Below are 18,187 nucleotides of genomic sequence, written 5' to 3' on the forward strand. Positions count from 1 at the left end.
AACAGAAAGACTTTTAACCAATCTGCAGGCTTCCAGAGGCGAGAGAACAGCATGCTGTCCCACTCTACCATCCAATTAAAATACTCCAATAAGAGACTTTTTTATTAGTGTTGGAGTAGAGTAAAATAGTGGATAAACCTAACTTTACAAAAGTTGTAGTCACACATTGCCATTTTAGGAAGGGTTTACCTTACGATGAAAAGGATTCCTTTCAGGAGCATACATTTCAAAGAAAATGGTCAATGGAACTAATAGAGCCAAAGACAATTGCTCACTTGCAAATAACTAAAAATATTTCTATATGCTGAAGTTTACTCAAAGAAGGGAACCAGATTTCTCGTGGCAGGGATGTGCTGAGCAGACACATGAAAGGTTTCTCTCCTCCTGGAAACTTGAAATTAGGCACTTTTAGCCCCAATATAAACCGCAAAACCCAGAATTGGAGGAGTCGAAAGGGCAGCGGAATCAGTAAAAGTCTGGAGAGGAAGGTTGAGGTGATGGCGAACACGGGGGGGGGGGGGGGGGGGGGATCCTGAACTGGGCAAGGTGCACCCGGTCATGTATGTGGGAGGGACACTCGATCCGTGTACCAGGACATTGGGGCAGACCTGGTTAAGCGCCGGGTGTAATTTAACACAGCGATAGGGGGAGGACTCTGATCGAAGCATTACACAGGGTGAACTTCAACTCCACGTGCATAAGGCTGAGTCTAACACAGCTTGTGACAATAAGCGATTTTCATTTTCATTCATTTTCATAAAGGTGGTGCACAGAGTGTACCTAACCAGAATCTGAATGAGTGGTTCTTTCCAGAGGTGGGGGACAAATGTGAATGATGCCAGTGAAGCCCAACCAACAACACCCACTTGTTCTGGGCTTGCCTGAGACTTGTCGGACACTGGACAACTTTCTTTGAGGCAATGCCCAAGGTTGTGGGAGTGTGGGTGGAGCCATGCCCAAAAGTGGCGGTCTTTAGGGTTTCAAATCAGCCAGAACTCTTTGTGGAGTGGAGTGCGGATGCCCTAGCCTTTGCCTCCCTGATCACCCACTGGAGAATCCTGCTTGGTTGGGAGGGTAGACTTGCCTGTGTGTATATATATATGTGTTGATTTATGTTTTTCTTTTTCATTTTGCTTTTTGCCGCTTTTGTAATGTGTAACTTATGAATTGTTTAAAAAAAGTGAAAACCAATAAAAACAATTTTTTTAAAAAAGGAAGGAACCAATTACCTCCCAAGTTCATCCCTGCTTTGAAACACTTTCGTAATCGACAAGCTGGGCAATTTTTTCTGCGGATTTTGTCAATAATGCAGTCGTTTCTTCCTGCACACAAGTAATTTTGTTGCCCTAATTAGAAAAAGAGTGAAATGCAAAATGTTAATAAAAATAACATTTCCACAACCAAATAACTTGAAGCCCTCATTAGTTTGTTGTATCAGTTTTGTGGTTCTAGAATTCTATGTGCATTCAGCAAATATATTTGTTATTATCAACATTTTAAATGACAACAAAAGCAGAACATTCAGTGTCAATATCTTATTAACATGTATTAGGTAAGTAATTCCAGTCAGTGACAACTTTGGTACCTACCCAGCAAAGAGGAAAATGAACCCAGGGATGTCTCCTCTAAGCCAAAAGCAGGGCAAATCCAATCCGGCCCATTACCGCTCCATTAGTCTACTCTCGATCATCAGCAGAATAGTGGAAAGTCTCATCAACAATGCTATAAGCAGCACTTACTCAGCAATAATCTGCTCAATGATGCTCAGTTTGGGTCCACCAGGACTACTCAGCTCCTGACCTCATTGCAACTTTGGTCCAAATGTAGACAAAAGAGTTGAATTACAATGGGAAGGTAAGAATGATTGCCCTTGATATCAAGACAGCAATTGACTGTGGCATTAAGAGCCCTATCAAAATTGAAGTCAATGGGATCGGGGGAAAACTCTCCACTGGTTGGAATATAGCTAGCAGAAAGGAAGATGGCCGTGGTTGACGAAGACCGTGGGCCAGTTCATTAGGAGTTCCTCAGTGCCTAAAGCGTAAGATATTTGTATAAAGTAAAACAAAACAGGTCTGTCAGAAATCCAGTCATTAACTAAGAATTCCATATCTGTCATATTTTGTTTCTAAGCATGGTTCTTTGCACAATAATTTCATCTTGGTCCTCATTCATTAACATTTTAAATACTATTTGATGATTGTGATAACACTTCTAGACAAGCAGTTTTCTTCTTCACTGTTCCTGAACTATGTTCAATTGCCAAGCGCAGCAAAGAGAGAAAGGGATTTGTTACATCCGGTCTCCACAGCCACTAAACATCTGAGGAATTTTATGGAAAATAACAAGGTGTTAACTTTACTATGCAATAAGCAGTCAGATTTTATAGGGCAAAATGAAATATCAAAGAGTACAGCCTAACTATGTATTTCATCACGTTAAAGGTCTGTAGCCCTTTGAATGCGCTGCAACTGTAAGTCAGATGGGAGTGCCATGGATAATTTAGCATGCTGCATGAACCCCCCCCCCCCAGGAGTTTCCTGTGTCTATTGGAAGTGGGAGGAGGCCTTATGGCACAGTGGTAATATCCTAACTACTGCACTAGAAGCTTCGGGTTCGAGTCTAACACTAGGATTTATTGGCCACCTATGGAGAGTTCAACATGGTTCAACAGCTGATAATCAGCTTGGAAATCCGCCCACCATTTCCTCCCACCATTCCCTAAAGGGTAAAAAAAACAGTGTGGGTGCAGAGATCCGCTAAAAAAAAATTGAGTTAGCATAACTTGATAATTCAAGCCTGTGCCTGCAATAGAGGCAGGCACAGTATTAGTTTCAAAATGAGGTCAGAAGTGTTCCCTGGTGTTCCTTGGCTGCTGAAATTTGTTTCTGAAATGCCCATTTGAAGGGTGCCCAAATGCAGGGGTATTCCAAAAAACTGGTTGAGGCTCCTACTCTAGAACTTTTTCTTTAACCCAACGATTGGAAGAGATCCAGCAACTGCCAGAGGACCCCAAAATACAATTAGGGCACGATGGGAGGAATTGTAAGATTCTGACAGCTGGGAGTAGTGATTGGTTGGCAAAAACTAGGACAGGCTAGCCTGATTGGGAGAGCAGCATGATTGGCAGGCTTGGCTTTCAGTTGGGCAAAGGAGGGCGTAGTCCCAACCCCAATAGAGGGTGGGGTCTGGTCCCTGATCCCGCCAATGGGAGCGAGTGGTTGAGCACGTGGGAAGGTGCATACAAGATTGCAATCCTGTATGTGAGGTGTTAGTACCTTGGGTGGGGAGAAGCTTTGCATGCTGAGGGGTGAATAAGCCTGATGGCAGAATGAAGAGTTTGAGGAGGGCTGTGGAAGGAAGCAATTCTGCTGAAAAGGAATGATGTGAAGAAATGAGTGCTGTGAAGTGTATCTTCCCAAGGCCATTTTCACCGTGCAGCAGCTGTGCCATTTCCCAAGGCCTGGGAAGCACAGTGACCACATTTAACACAATCTTGCTATCATATTTCAAATGTCAATCTGTTTCCGAGGAGTGGGTTGGCTAGCTACCGCTTTTCTTGTTTCAGTCAAACCTGGATGTTAGTGAGTTGGATCCAACTTCCCAGCATGTTTCCACTTTTAACCATTTAACGTCCTCATCTGCACCCAATCTGATTCATCCATCCACATAAAAATTCTTTTGGCCTGCAAAATTTGGCATTGACTTAGAAAAATAAGTGTTCCTTTAACAAACAGCCTGACTTCCCAAATTTATGATCATGTGATACGCCATGATAGACTGTACCTGCTGCCACTATAACGGTTATTACGTGAACTACATACGGAGGTTGAATTGTTTGGAATTTAAACTACTTTTTTGGTCTATATTATACACAAAATATTCACAGCAGGGATGAGCAAGCAGTGTTTCCTAAACCCTTCATCTTGTGACGAAGTGTGGCTTTTACCCTATGTTGATTCTGCATAAGATGTTGAACAATATAAAAATTACTCTCTACCCCAGTATAATAGGCATTCTTCGTTGATAATGTTTGCCAAAAATGGACATCATACTGAAATAAATAATAAATGTGAAAAATATAAAGTGGATAGTAAGATGCTTTTATGGGACTTCCGGTTGCGGCTATGACCAGCTAAGTCGCACGTTTGGCTGCTCCTGCTACAAAGGTGTTTTCGGGCCGATTGGAGGGCCCCAACGGCGCTGTAAGGACAAATCCCGGTGGGGGAAGGCTCCCTGAAGAGAACCAGACCAACTTTATGGTCGGTACCCGGAGTGGGGTGGTAAAGAAAGCAACAGCAGCTCCCAAAAAAAAGCGGGGGAAGAAGACCAAAATGGCGGCCGGTGGCGGGGACTTCCGGTTGCGGCTATGACCAGCTAAGTCGCACGTTTGGCTGCTCCTGCTACAAAGGTGTTTTCGGGCCGATTGGAGGGCCCCAACGGCGCTGTAAGGACAAATCCCGGTGGGGGAAGGCTCCCTGAAGAGAACCAGACCAACTTTATGGTCGGTACCCGGAGTGGGGTGGTAAAGAAAGCAACAGCAGCTCCCAAAAAAAAGCGGGGGAAGAAGACCAAAATGGCGGCCGGTGGCGCACCCGAGGAATGGAGGAAATGGGCGGAGGAGCAGCAGGCCGCTCTCCTGCGCTTCTTTACGGAGCTGAAAATGGAGCTCTTGGAGTCAATGAATGTGACGACCACCAGGCTGATGGGAGCCCAGGCGACCCAAGAGGCGTCGATTCGGGAGCTGCAGCAGGAGATGACTGCGAGGGAGGAGGAGGCCACGGTCCTCGTGGGAAAGGTAGAGGTGCACGAGGCACTCCACCTGAAATGGCAGAGCCGTTTTGAGGAGCTGGATACCCGAATGAGGCGGAGGAACCTGAGGATCTTGGGCCTGGCAGAAGGCCTGGAGGGGTCAGACCTCCCGGGATACGTAGCAGAAATGCTGAGCTCCCTGATGGGGGCAGGGGCCGTCCCTTCGCCCCTGGAGCTGGAAGAGGCCTACAGGGTCATGGCTAGGAGGCCAAGAGCAAATGAGCCCCCGAGGGCGGTGCTGGTGCGGTTCCAGCAACTCAGCGACCGTGAGAGAGTGCTGGAGTGGGCCAAGAGGGAAAGGAGCAGCAAGTGGGAGAATTCGACGGTGAGGGTCTACCAGGACTGGAGTGCGGAGGTGGCAAAGCGGCGGGCCCGGTACAACCAGACGAAGGCGGTGCTACATGCAAAACGGATCAGGTTCGGAATGCTGCAGCCAGCGCGCTTGTGGGTCACCTACAGGAACCAACACCACTGTTTTGAGTCCCCAGAGGAGGCGTGGGCCTTTGTACAGGAAGAGAAACTGGACTCGAATTAGACCCAGGGGATACTTGGCGGCCGTAGCCGCTCGGGTACTTTCAGCTGAATTCTTTGTTTGGATTTTGAACTCTCGCTGTGGGTTTTTCTTCTGATGTTTTTTCCCCCCTTTGCCAACTTCCCTTAGTTATTGTTATTGTGGTTATTCATGGTTATTTATGGTTATTTATGCTGTTTGGTAGAGGGTGACTGTTAAGTACATTGTTATTTGTTATCTATCTGTTATTTATAATGTTAAGTTGGGGAGGCGGGACGGGGGGGAGAGCAGATCGGGGATATGGGCTCCTAGGGGGGGTTCTTTACAGGCATGGACGGGGACGGGGGTGGAACTGAAGATGGCGGGGTGGGGTGTGGCAGGGCGAAAGCGCGGGCTTTCCTGTTTTCCCGCGCGCGGGGCAGAGGAGGGGGGAGGGGAGGAGTGCGGGGCGTGGCTAGCAATGGCGACCTTTCCCGCGCTGGAGCGGGGCCAGGGAGGAATGGCAAGGGGGGGGAGGCCCCCCCCCCGAGCCGGGGGGAGTCGGAATGTGGCAGGAGCAGCCGGGTCAGCGTGAACCAGCTGACTTACGGGAGTACGATGGAGGGTACATCGCGGCTAGGAGGGGTCCTAGCCTGGGGGGGGGGGGGGGGGGGGGGTTAGGGAGGGGCACCGGGTTGCTGCTGAAAAGACCAGAAACGGGAAGTGGAGGACTGGAGAGGTGGGGGGAGGGGGACATCGCCATGGGGAGCGGGTCAGAAGGGGAGGGTCGACCCGGGGCGAGCAGGGAACAGGACATGGCTAATCGGCAGGGGAAGGGGGCGGGTCGTCCCGCGACCCGGCTGATCACTTGGAACGTGAGGGGGCTGAATGGGCCGGTCAAGAGATCAAGGGTATTCTCACACCTGAAGGGACTGAAGGCTGATGTAGCAATGTTACAGGAGACCCATTTGAAGGTAGTGGACCAGGTTCGCCTGAGAAGGGGGTGGGTGGGACAGGTGTTCCACTCTGGATTGGACGCAAAGAACCGGGGGGGTGGCGATTCTGGTGGGAAAGAGGGTGTCGTTCGTGGCGGAGGAGGTGGTGGCGGATAAGGAGGGTAGGTATGTGATGGTGAAGGGTAAGCTGCAGGGGGAGAAAGTGGTGATGGTCAACGTATATGCCCCGAACTGGGATGACGCGGGTTTTATGAGGCGCCTATTGGGCCTCATTCCGGGACTGGAGGCAGGGGGCTTGATCATGGGGGGGGACTTTAACACAGTGCTGGACCCCGGGCTAGACAGATCGAGCTCAAGGACCAATAGGAGGCCGGCAGCGGCAGAAGTGCTGAGGGGGTACATGGAGCAGATGGGAGGAGTAGACCCATGGAGGTTTGGTAGGCCGAGGGCGAGGGAGTACTCCTTTTTCTCCCACGTCCATAGAGTGTACTCCAGAATCGATTTCTTCGTGTTGAGCAGGGGGCTGATCCCAAGGGTACGGGAAGCTGAGTACTCGGCCATTGCGATCTCTGATCATGCACCACATTGGGTGGATGTGGAAATGGGGGAGGCGCGGGACCAGCGCCCGCTGTGGCGGCTGGATGTGGGGCTGTTAGCGGACGACGAGGTGTGTAAAAGGGTCCGGAAGAGCATTGAGAGCTATCTGGACTTGAATGACACGGGTGAGGTGCAGGTGGGGATGGTCTGGGAGGCCCTGAAGGCAGTGATCAGGGGAGAGCTGATCTCCATAAGGGCGCACAGAGAAAGAAAGGAGAGGCAGGAGAGGGAGAGGCTGGTGGGGGAGCTATTGGAAGTGGATAGGAGATATGCGGAGGCACCAGAGGAGGGGCTGCTGGGAGAACGGCGCAGCCTGCAGGTCAAGTTCGACCTGCTGACCACCAGGAAGGCAGAGACGCAGTGGAGAAGGGCACAGGGCGCGGTCTATGAGTATGGGGAAAAGGCGAGCAGGATGCTGGCACACCAGCTTCGCAAACGAGATGCGGCTAGGGAGATTGGGGGAGTGAAGGAGAGGGGCGGGAAGGTAGTGCAGAAGGGGCAAGAAGTGAATGGGGTCTTCAGGGATTTTTACAAGGAGTTGTATCGGTCTGAGCCGCCGACGAGGAGAGGGGGAATGGAGGACTTCCTAAACAAATTGAGGTTCCCAAGGGTCCAGGAGGGGCTGGGGGCGCCAATAGGGCTAGTCCCTATTGAGCTAGTCAAGGGAATAGGTCAGATGCCAGCGGGGAAGGTGCCGGGGCCAGATGGGTTCCCGGTGGAATTCTACAAGAAAAATGTGGACTTGGTGGGACCGGTACTGGTACGAGCATTTAATGAGGCGCGAGAGGGGGGGGTTCTGCCCCCGACAATGTCGCAGGCTCTGATCTCCCTGATATTGAAGCGGGATAAAGACCCCGTGCAGTGCGGGTCCTACAGGCCTATCTCGCTTCTGAACGTGGATGCCAAGTTGCTGGCAAAGATCCTGGCAGCTAGAATAGAGGATTGTGTGCCAGGGGTAATCCATGAGGACCAGACAGGGTTCGTGAAGGGGCGGCAGCTCAACACGAACGTGCGGAGATTGCTGAATGTAATTATGATGCCGGCGGTGGAGGGGGAGGCTGAGATAGTGGTAGCGCTGGACGCGGAGAAGGCATTCGATAGGGTGGAGTGGGAGTACCTGTGGGAGACGTTGGAACGGTTTGGGTTTGGGGAAGGGTTTATTAAGTGGGTGAAGTTGCTCTACTCGGCCCCGACGGCGAGTGTAGTGACAAACGGGAGGAGGTCGGAGTATTTCGGACTCCACCGAGGGACCAGGCAGGGATGTCCCCTATCCCCCCTACTTTTCGCACTGGCGATTGAACCGTTGGCGATGGCACTGAGGGGTTCAGGGGGGTGGAGAGGACTGACTAGGGGAGGGGAGGAACATCGAGTATCGCTGTATGCGGATGATCTACTGCTGTACGTGGCAGACCCAGAAGGGGGAATGCCGGAGATAATGGAACTATTAGCAGAGTTTGGGGACTTTTCGGGGTACAAACTGAATTTGGGCAAAAGCGAGGTTTTTGTGATACACCTGGGGGATCAGGGAGAGGGTATTGGGAGACTCCCCTTCAAGCGAGCAGGAAAGAGCTTTAGGTACTTAGGGGTGCAGGTGGCAAGGAACTGGGGGACCCTCCACAAGTTGAACTTTTCCAGGCTGGTGGAACAGATGGAGGAGGAATTTAAGAGGTGGGACATGGTACCGTTGTCGCTGGCGGGGAGGGTGCAGTCAATCAAAATGACGGTCCTCCCAAGGTTCTTGTTTTTATTTCAGTGCTTGCCCATCTTCCTCCCTAGGGCCTTCTTCAAAAAGGTGACGAGTAGCATCATGAGCTACGTGTGGGCGCATGGCACCCCAAGGGTGAGAAGGGTCTTTTTGGAGCGGAGTAGGGACAGTGGAGGGCTGGCACTACCCAATCTCTCGGGGTATTACTGGGCGGCAAATGTGTCAATGGTGCGCAAGTGGATGATGGAAGGGGAGGGGGCAGCTTGGAAACGAATGGAGAGGGCGTCCTGTGGCAACACAAGCCTGGGGGCCCTAGTAACGGCACCATGGCCGCTCCCCCCCACGAGGTACACCACGAGCCCGGTGGTGGCGGCCACCCTCAAGATATGGGGGAGGTGGAGGCGACACAGGGGGGAAATGGGAGGTCTGTTGGCGGCGCCAATAAGAGGGAACCATAGATTCATCCCGGGGAACATCGACGGGGGATTTCAGAGCTGGTACAGGGTGGGCATACGGCAGCTGAAGGACCTGTTTATAGAGGGGAGGTTTGCGAGCCTGGGAGGGCTGGAGGAGAAGTTTGAGCTCCCCCCGGGAAACATGTTCAGATATTTACAAGTGAAGGCATTTGCTAGGCGGCAGGTGGAGGGGTTCCCCCTGCTCCCCAGTAAGGGGGCGAGTGATAGGGTGCTCTCGGGGGTCTGGGTCGGAGGGGGGAAGATATCAGACATCTACAAGATAATGCAGGAGGCGGAAGAAGCATCAGGGGAGGAGCTGAAAGCCAAGTGGGAAAGTGGAGCTGGGAGAGCAGATAGAAGACGGGACGTGGGCGGATGCACTGGAGAAGGTCAATTCTTCCTCCTCGTGTGCGAGGCTGAGCCTCATTCAATTTAAGGTGCTGCATAGAGCTCACATGACGGGGACAAGGATGAGCCGGTTCTTTGGGGGTGAGGACAGGTGTGTCAGATGTCTGGGAGGCCCAGCGAACCATGTGCATATGTTCTGGGCATGTCCGGTGCTGGAAGGGTTCTGGAAGGGGGTGGCAAGGACGGTGTCGAAGGTGGTGGGGTCCAGGGTCAAACCAGGATGGGGGCTTGCGATCTTTGGGGTCGGGGTAGAACCGGGGGTACAGGAGGCTAGGGAGGCCGGAATACTGGCCTTTGCGTCCCTAGTGGCTCGACGAAGGATATTAATTCAATGGAAGGACGCGAGGCCTCCAAGCGTTGAAACTTGGGTTAACGATATGGCTAGCTATATTCAGCTAGAAAGGATCAAATTTGCCCTGAGAGGGTCGGTACAGGGATTCTCCAGGCGGTGGCAACCTTTCCTTGACTTTTTAGATCAGAGATAGGCGTACGGGGTCATGGCAGCAGCAACCCGGGGGGGGGGGGGGAGGAGGAGGGGGGGGGGGGAGGAGGGGGGGGAGGGGAGGGGAGGGGGGGAGGGGGGGGAAGGGGGGGGCAGCAATGGTCGTGGGGGGACATGCACGACTGTAACGCGGGCAAGTCTGCTCGCTGCTCATGTCTGAAACTGTAGGCTGCCTTGTTTGTTAAGTTGTTGCTTGGGGGGGGGGGGGGGGGGGGAGGACCGGTGCGCGCGAGAGGGCGGGCGAGGGAGGGATATTTGCCTAGAGGGATTGTGTTGTAAATAATTTAAAAATTAGTAGGGGTAAATGTCTGTATGGAAAAACTCTTTCATTAAAAATTATTTTTAAAAAAAAAGATGCTTTTATGGATGTAATGTAATATAGTGTGCGTGAAGTGTTAAAGGTATATTTTGAAGTCATATTTTGCAAATAAATGATGAAAAATATCTAACATTTTATTTTTTAGTGAGTGTCCATTTCTCTTTAATTTTGAATCTAAGCATCATAGTGAATGTGTGATTATTACAAGGATTAGGTGGAGAGGAACACTGACTTAGAAAGAAACACTTCTGTTTATATTGTGCCTTTCATGCTGTTAGGAAATCCCAAAGCCAATGATGTGTTCAGCAAGCTTCCACAGAGATGTGATAATGATCAAATAATCTGTGTTCTTAATGATTTTGCCACTCGTATACCCAGCGGCAATTACGTTGCGCCGGGAGCATCACTGGAATGTCCCCAATCGGGCTTCGTACTGACGCAAAAGCATCTGGATCAAACCCTCGCTGGCCGTGATACAGGTAACAAAGCTTATTTAAATATGCGTGGCCCTATTTGAGGCCTCATTCTCCCGGCACCTGGGAGTTATTGCCGAGCCCTCAACCGAGTGCCAATTAGTAATGATCTCCACAAGCGGAGACCAGGCGCGATGGCCACTCCTGGAGTCTTGTATGCCTGTTGGCACTGCCAAGGGTCGGGGCCAGAGAGGGGCATGCCCATGAAAGAGAGGGTGAAGGGGTCAATTAAGGGTGGGGGCGAAGGGAGGGTATGAAAGTGTATCATAAAAATTGGGGGGGGTGAAGGGACGGATGGTCCTGAAAGGTGGGGGGCCTGAAAGGGGAGGAGGCCCTCAGAGACCCTATAGCGGGATGTGCTCACTTGGAAGGGAGGAGGTGATGCCCATGTTTGCGGGAGGTAGCATTGTCCATGTCTGGGGGGGGGGGGGGGGGGGGGGGGTCCCTCATGCATACTTAGAGATCGGGGGACCCTTACAAAATGGTACCCCAATCTCTGAGGAGCTGCCAAGGTGCCAGTGCCAAGGTGCCCAGGTGGCATCAGCAGTGACAGGGTGCCAGCCTGGCCAGAGATCAACCACCTGGGGTCTCCGGTCACGTGGTTCCCATTTGTGCTAAATGGCACCCTTCTAAGGTCTCCTTGACAAGATTGATAGATGCCAGGTGGCTGGTAGATCTGGCAGTAGCATAGCTAATTGAGCTTTTTAGCTATGCGGGTCTGGGTCCAGCCCATTGTGGGCCGGATCCAAATCATTACGTCTCCCGTAATGACCATCGGGAATCCCGGGAGAGGCTTCTCCCGGAATTTACTGGCCGCTTCCCGTCCCGACTCCAGCAGGACGCAGCCGTTACATCATGCCCCAGGTGTGGGCTAGACCGGTGAGAAACTCCCAACACCCAAAAAAGAAACTGAGGGCGCAATTTAATGGAATGTTTCTAAATGCGGTAGCAAGCGGGAATTGCTGTGAGTTTCCCAACGCTCGGCCAGGCAAGGCCATCACCGGTATCAAAAGTTAATTGGTCCACTTAATGAGGCCCCACGGGCTTCATGCCACAAATTATGGTTCTGCCAGCTGATTCCCTGCGACCATGCCCGGCAGCTCCCTGCCAACAAGGGAGAGCAGCACTTAAACTGATCCTGCAGAGCAAACCCCACACAGCTTGCAGCCATCCAACTGAGGAGACCAGCCCCATGATTCGGGGATGCTGACCTGGCCAGATTGTTGGACGCGGTCGAGACCAGACAAGATGCCCTGTTCTCCCAAGGGACCTGGAGGGTCAGCCACTGGGCAGCCAGTACCACCTGGGAGGAAGTGGCAGTGACTGTCAGCTTGGGGAGTGTCACCAGGAGCACCAGCATCCAGTGCCGTAAGAAGATCAATGACCTCCATCGAACCACATGGGTGGGTTGGTGGCACAGCTATCATCCCCAACCTCCACCAGCGCAGAGACACACATCTCGATGATTGACAATAGTGGCCAAGCTTCTGAGGCACATTCTGATGTGCACCACAAAGTTGCTGATGCACATCAGGTGGATGCAGGATTGCCCAGATGATTCAGCAGTCGGAGGTCACCCTGTTGGGAGTTTTCTATAGGCCACCTAATAGTTCTAGGGATGTAGAGGAAAGGATGGCGAAGATGATTCTGGAAAAGAGCGAATGTAACAGGGTAGTTGTTTTGGGAGACTTTAACTTTCCAAATATTGACTGGAAAAGATATAGTTCAAGTACATTCGATGGGTCGTTCTTTGTACAATGTGTGCAGGAGGGTTTCCTGACACAATATGTTGACAGGTCAACAAGAGGAGAGGCCACATTGGATTTGGTTTTGGGTAATGAACCAGGCCAGGTGTTAGATCTGGAGGTAGGTGAGCACTTTGGAAACAGTGACCACAATTTGGTGACCTTTACGTTAGTGATGGAAAGGGATAAGTATACCCCGCAGGGCAAGAGTTATAGCTGGGGGAAGGGCAATTATGATGCCATTAGACATGACTTAGGATGTGTAGGTTGGAGAAGTAGGCTGCAAGGGTTGTGCACACTGGATATGTGGAGCTTGTTCAAGGAACAGCTATTGCATGTTCTTGAAAAGTACGTACCAGTCAGGCAGGGAGGAAGGGATCGAGCGAGGGAACCGTGGTTTACCAAAGAAGTGGAATCTCTTGTTAAGAGGAAGAAGGAGGCCTATGTGAAGATGAGGCGTGAAGTTTCAGTTGGGGCGCTTGATAGTTACAAGGAAGCGAGGAAGGATCTAAAGAGAGAGCTGAGACGAGCAAGGAGGGGACATGAGAAGTCTTTGGCAGGTAGTGTCAAGGAAAACCCAAAAGCTTTCTATAGGTATGTCAGGAATAAAAGAATGACTAGGGTAAGAGTAGGGCCAGTCAAGGACAGTGGTGGGAAATTGTGTGTGGAGGCTGAGGAGATAAGCGAGATACTAAATGAATACTTTTCGTCAGTATTCACTCAAGAAAAAGATAATATTGTGGAGGAGAATGCTGAGACCCAGGCTATTAGAATAGATGGCATTGAGGTGCGTAGGGAAGAAGTGTTGGCAATTCTGGACAAGGTGAAAATAGATAAGTCCCCGGGGCCTGATGGGATTTATCCTAGGATTCTCTGGGAAGCCAGGGAAGAGATTGCTGAGCCTTTGGCTTTGATTTTTAGGTCATCATTGGCTACAGGAATAGTGCCAGAGGACTGGAGGATAGCAAATGTGATCCCTTTGTTCAAGAAGGGGAGTAGAGATAACCCCGGTAACTATAGGCCGGTGAGCCTAACGTCTGTGGTGGGTAAAGTCTTGGAGAGGATTATAAAAGATACGATTTATAATCATCCAGATAGGAATAATATGATTAGGGATAGTCAGCATGGTTTTGTGAAGGGTAGGTCATGCCTCACAAACCTTATCGAGTTCTTTGAGAAGGTGACTGAACAGGTAGACGAGGGTAGAGCAGTTGATGTGGTGTATATGGATTTCAGTAAAGCGTTTGATAAGGTTCCCCACGGTCGGCTATTGCAGAAAATACAGAGGCTGGGGATTGAGGGTGATTTAGAGATGTGGATCAGAAATTGGCTAGTTGAAAGAAGACAGAGAGTGGTAGTTGATGGGAAATGTTCAGAATGGAGTTCAGTTACGAGTGGTGTACCACAAGGATCTGTTCTGGGGCCGTTGCTGTTTGTCATTTTTATAAATGACCTAGAGGAGGGCGCAGAAGGATGGGTGAGTAAATTTGCAGACGACACTAAAGTCTGTGGAGTTGTAGACAGTGCGGAAGGATGTTGCAGGTTACAGAGGGACATAGATAAGCTGCAGAGCTGGGCTGAGAGGTGGCAAATGGAGTTTAATGTGGAGAAGTGTGAGGTGATTCACTTTGGAAAGAATAACAGGAATGCGGAATATTTGGCTAATGGTAAAATTCTTGGTAGTGTGGATGAGCAGAGGGATCTCGGTGTCCATGTACACAGCTCCCTGAAAGTTGCCACCCAGGTTGATAGGGTTGTGAAGAAGGCCTATGGGGTGTTGGCCTTTATTGGTAGAGGGATTGAGTTCCGGAGCCATGAGATCATGTTGCAGTTGTATAAAACTCTAGTATGGCCGCATTTGGAGTATTGCTTACAGTTCTGGTCGCCTCATTATAGGAAGGACGTTGAAGCTTTGGAACGGGTGCAGAGGAGATTCACCAGGATGTTGCCTGGTATGGAGGAAAACTCTTATGAGGAAAGGCTGATGGACTTGAGGTTGTTTTCGTTAGAGAGAAGAAGGTTAAGAGGTGACTTAATAGAGGCATACAAAATGATCAGAGGGTTAGATAGGGTGGACAGCGAGAGCCTTCTCCCGCGGATGGAGGTGGCTAGCACGAGGGGACATAGCCTTAAATTGAGGGGTAATAGATATAGGACAGAGATCAGAGGTGGGTTTTTTACGCAAAGAGTGGTGAGGCCGTGGAATGCCCTGCCTGCAACAGTAGTGAACTCGCCAACATTGAGGGCATTTAAAAGTTTATTGGATAAGCATATGGATGATAAGGGCATAGTGTAGGTTAGATGGCCTTTAGTTTTTTTTCCATGTCGGTGCAACATTGAGGGCCGAAGGGCCTGTACTGCGCTGTATCATTCTATGTTCTATGTTCTAGGTCTGCTGGATCCCAGAACCCAGCTGGGTCCCAGTCAGATGCTGAGTAATGGAGCTGATGCGGTCAATGGGGTGCGGCCGTGATATTCAGGGAGAGCTGTCAGTGCTCTAGCAGGTCTATAGTTGATTGGAGGAGTCCCAGAGGCTGTGGGCACAGTAGATAGCGCCAGCTATGCGTGGCACTGAGGCCAATACTGCTAGGGTGGTGACTGCAGTGGAGAGCCTGGTGCATGAACAAAGAACAAAGAAAAGTACAGCACAGGAACAGGCCCTTCGGCCCTCCAAGCTTGTGCCTTCATGCTGCCCGTATAAACTAAAATCTTCCACACTTCCTGGGTCCGTATCCCTCTATTCCCATCCTATTCATGTATTTGTCAAGGTGCCCCTTAAATGTCACTATCGCCCCTGCTTCCACCACCTCCTCCGGCAGCGAGTTCCAGGCACCCACTACCCTCTGTAAAAAACTTGCCTTGTACATCTCCTCTAAACCTTGCCCCTCGCACCTCAAACCTATGCCCCCTTGTAACGGATCCCTCGACCCTGGGAAAAAGCCTCTGACTATCCACTCTGTCTATGCCCCTCATAATTTTGTCAACCTCTATCAGGTCATCCCTCAACCTCCGTCATTCCAGTGAGAATAAATCGAGTTTATTCAACCGCTCCTCATAGCTAATGCCCTTCATACCAGGCAACATCCTGGTAAATCTCTTCTGCACCCTCTCTAAAGCCTCCACATCCTTCTGGTAGTGTGGCGACCAGAATTGAACACTTTACTCCAAGTGTGGCCTAACTAAGGTTCTATACAGCTGCAACATGACTTGCCAATTTTTATACTTAATGCCCCAGCCAACGAAGGCTAGCATGCCGTATGCCTTCTTGACTACCTTCTCCACCTGTGTTGCCCCTTTCAGTGACCTGTGGACCTGTACACCTAGATCTCTCTGACTTTCAACACTCTTGAGGGTTCTACTATTCACTGTATATTCCCGACCTGCATTTAACCTTCCAAAATGCATTACCTCACATTTGTCCGGATTAAACTCCATCTGCCATCTCTCTGCCCAAGTCTCCAAATGATTTAAATCCTGCTGTATCCTCTGACAGTCATAGAACATAGAACAGTACAGCACAGAACAGGCCCTTCGGCCCTCAATGTTGTGCCGAGCCATGATCACCCTACTCAAACCCACGTATCCACCCTATACCCGTAACCCAACAACCCCCCCCTTAACCTTACTTTTATTAGGACACTACGGGCAATTTAGCATGGCCAATCCACCTAACCCGCACATCTTTGGACTGTGGGAGGAAACCGGAGCACCCGGAGGAAACCCACGCACACAGGGGGAGGACGTGCAGACTCCACACAGACAGTGACCCAGCCGGGAATCGAACCTGGGACCCTGGAGCTGTGAAGCATTTATGCTAACCACCATGCTACCCTGCTGCCCCAAAGTCCTCATCGCTATCCGCAATTCCACCAACCTTTGTGTCGTCTACAAACTTACTAATCAGACCAGTTACATTTTCCTCCAAATCATTTATATATACTATGATGTCAGCAGCATGAGTGTTGGTGTCAAAGGTGTGGCTCAGTCAGTGACAACCATGGACGAGCGCCTCGACAGCATGTCCCAATCACTGGGTACGTGTCTGAGTCCCACGTGGACCTTGATGAGGCGCTGTGGAGCATGTCCCAGTCTCAGGTAGGCATTGCCGAGGCACACTGTAGCATGTCCCGGTCGTGGGCGGAGGAGTCCCAGTCACAGGGCGCTTTAGAGCATTTCCCAGTCACTGAGGAGCATTGCTGAAGGTGTTGACGCCTCAACACCATGCTGCAGACATTGGGGCATCACCAGGGCTGGCAGAACCAGGTGGCAGAAGGGCAGCTGGGGCCCGATGCAGATGCCCGTCCGTCCCGAGGTGAACCCTGGTGGGCCCTATGGGCACTGACCGGGAGGACTGCGCGCTGGGTGCCAACCCGAAGCCACCCTACAGAGTGCCAATGTCAGCCACCAGCTTCCCCAAGTTTGACCCACGTCTGACAACGGCACATCTCAGAGTCAGCCCAGGAACAGGGCGGCATAGTGGGCGTGGGCTGCCAGCAAGTGGGCCGGGGCTGACTTGCCCCAGGACCCCAACAGGATGCCTGCCAAGCGCATCGAAGACAACGGGACATGGTTGGCAGCAGGCCGCCTCCTGCTGGGATGGGAGAAGGGGGGAAGGGAGAAGAAAGAGGGTAGGGGGTGAAATGGGTGGATGGGGGGGGGGGGGGACGGGGAGTGGAAAGGGGATGGCAGGGGGAAAGGAGGGGGAGGGGAGAGGGTTGGAGGGGGAAGGGGGGGTGAGATAACGGATGAGGCCACATCCTATATGAAGCAGCTGAGGATGAGGGCGTTCCTAGCCCTCCAGGCTTGCTGGACCCTCGTTGCTGCCGCCTCTCCTCCATCCTCTGGTGGGTCTTGCGGGTCCTCCCTGGGCCCGCCCTCCAGCCCCTCCTGGTCATACTCCTCGAGATGGCCACATGTTCCTCCACCTCCGGCATATTGCCCCGCTGCTGTGTCTGGTTCTGGAGGGCACAGCAGACCACCACAAAGCGGGCGACCCTCTGGGGGATGCACTGCAGTGCAAATCATGAGCGTTTGAGGCATCGGAATCACATTTTGAGGAGCTGATGCACGTCTCAATGACAGCCCATGGGACATCGTTGTATCTGGGTCTCCGCTTCGGTCAGAGGCCTCTGCACCAGCGTAATGAGCCAGGCCCTCAGCAGTTGCCTTTATCCCCCAAGAGCCAACATGCCATCCTGGGGCGTCCAACTGCCCCAAGATGTAGCTGTCATGCACAATCCTGGGGAAGCGTTGACACATATGGATGATCTTCGGGTAGTGGTCGCACAGGAGCTGGACGTTCAGGGAGTGGAACCCCTTCCCGTTGTAGGGCACTCCCTGAAGGCCTGATGCTCGCAATACGACATGCGTGTCATCCATCTTGACCTGGGGCACCCTGGTGATGATGGAGTATCCTGCTGCCCGGGCATCTTGCTGGGCCTTGTCCATGTCAAAGTTTATACAGTTAGATGCCTGGGAAAACAGGGCATCCGTGATGTCACAGATGCACATGTGGGCTGTAGCTTGTCAGATGCTGCACAAATACCTGCTCAAGTCCTGGAATGATCCTGAGGCGTAGAAGTTCAGGGCTGAGGTGACATTGACTGGCACCGGGAATGGGTACCCTCCTCCTCCACGTGGTGCCAAGTCCATGAGAACGTGGCACAGGTGCCGGACTGTCTCCTTGTTGAGACTGAGCCTCCTGCGGCACGTGCTGTCCACCATC

At 51.5% G+C, this 18,187-nt stretch overlaps 1 protein-coding gene across 3 annotated transcripts in view; it reads right to left on the reverse strand.

Moving 5' to 3' along the window:
• nr3c2 (nuclear receptor subfamily 3, group C, member 2) overlaps nucleotides 1-18,187 on the reverse strand; it is a 536,228-nt gene that overhangs the window by 160,491 nt on the left and 357,550 nt on the right. For all 3 annotated transcript variants that reach the window (XM_038791961.1, XM_038791962.1, XM_038791963.1), the window contains exon 4: nucleotides 1,230-1,346. In XM_038791961.1, the coding sequence (XP_038647889.1) occupies nucleotides 1,230-1,346 (117 nt within the window). The remainder of the gene's footprint in view (nucleotides 1-1,229; nucleotides 1,347-18,187) is intronic.

The sequence above is a fragment of the Scyliorhinus canicula genome, chromosome 3 (assembly GCF_902713615.1).
Source record: "Scyliorhinus canicula chromosome 3, sScyCan1.1, whole genome shotgun sequence".
NCBI lineage: Eukaryota > Metazoa > Chordata > Chondrichthyes > Carcharhiniformes > Scyliorhinidae > Scyliorhinus > Scyliorhinus canicula.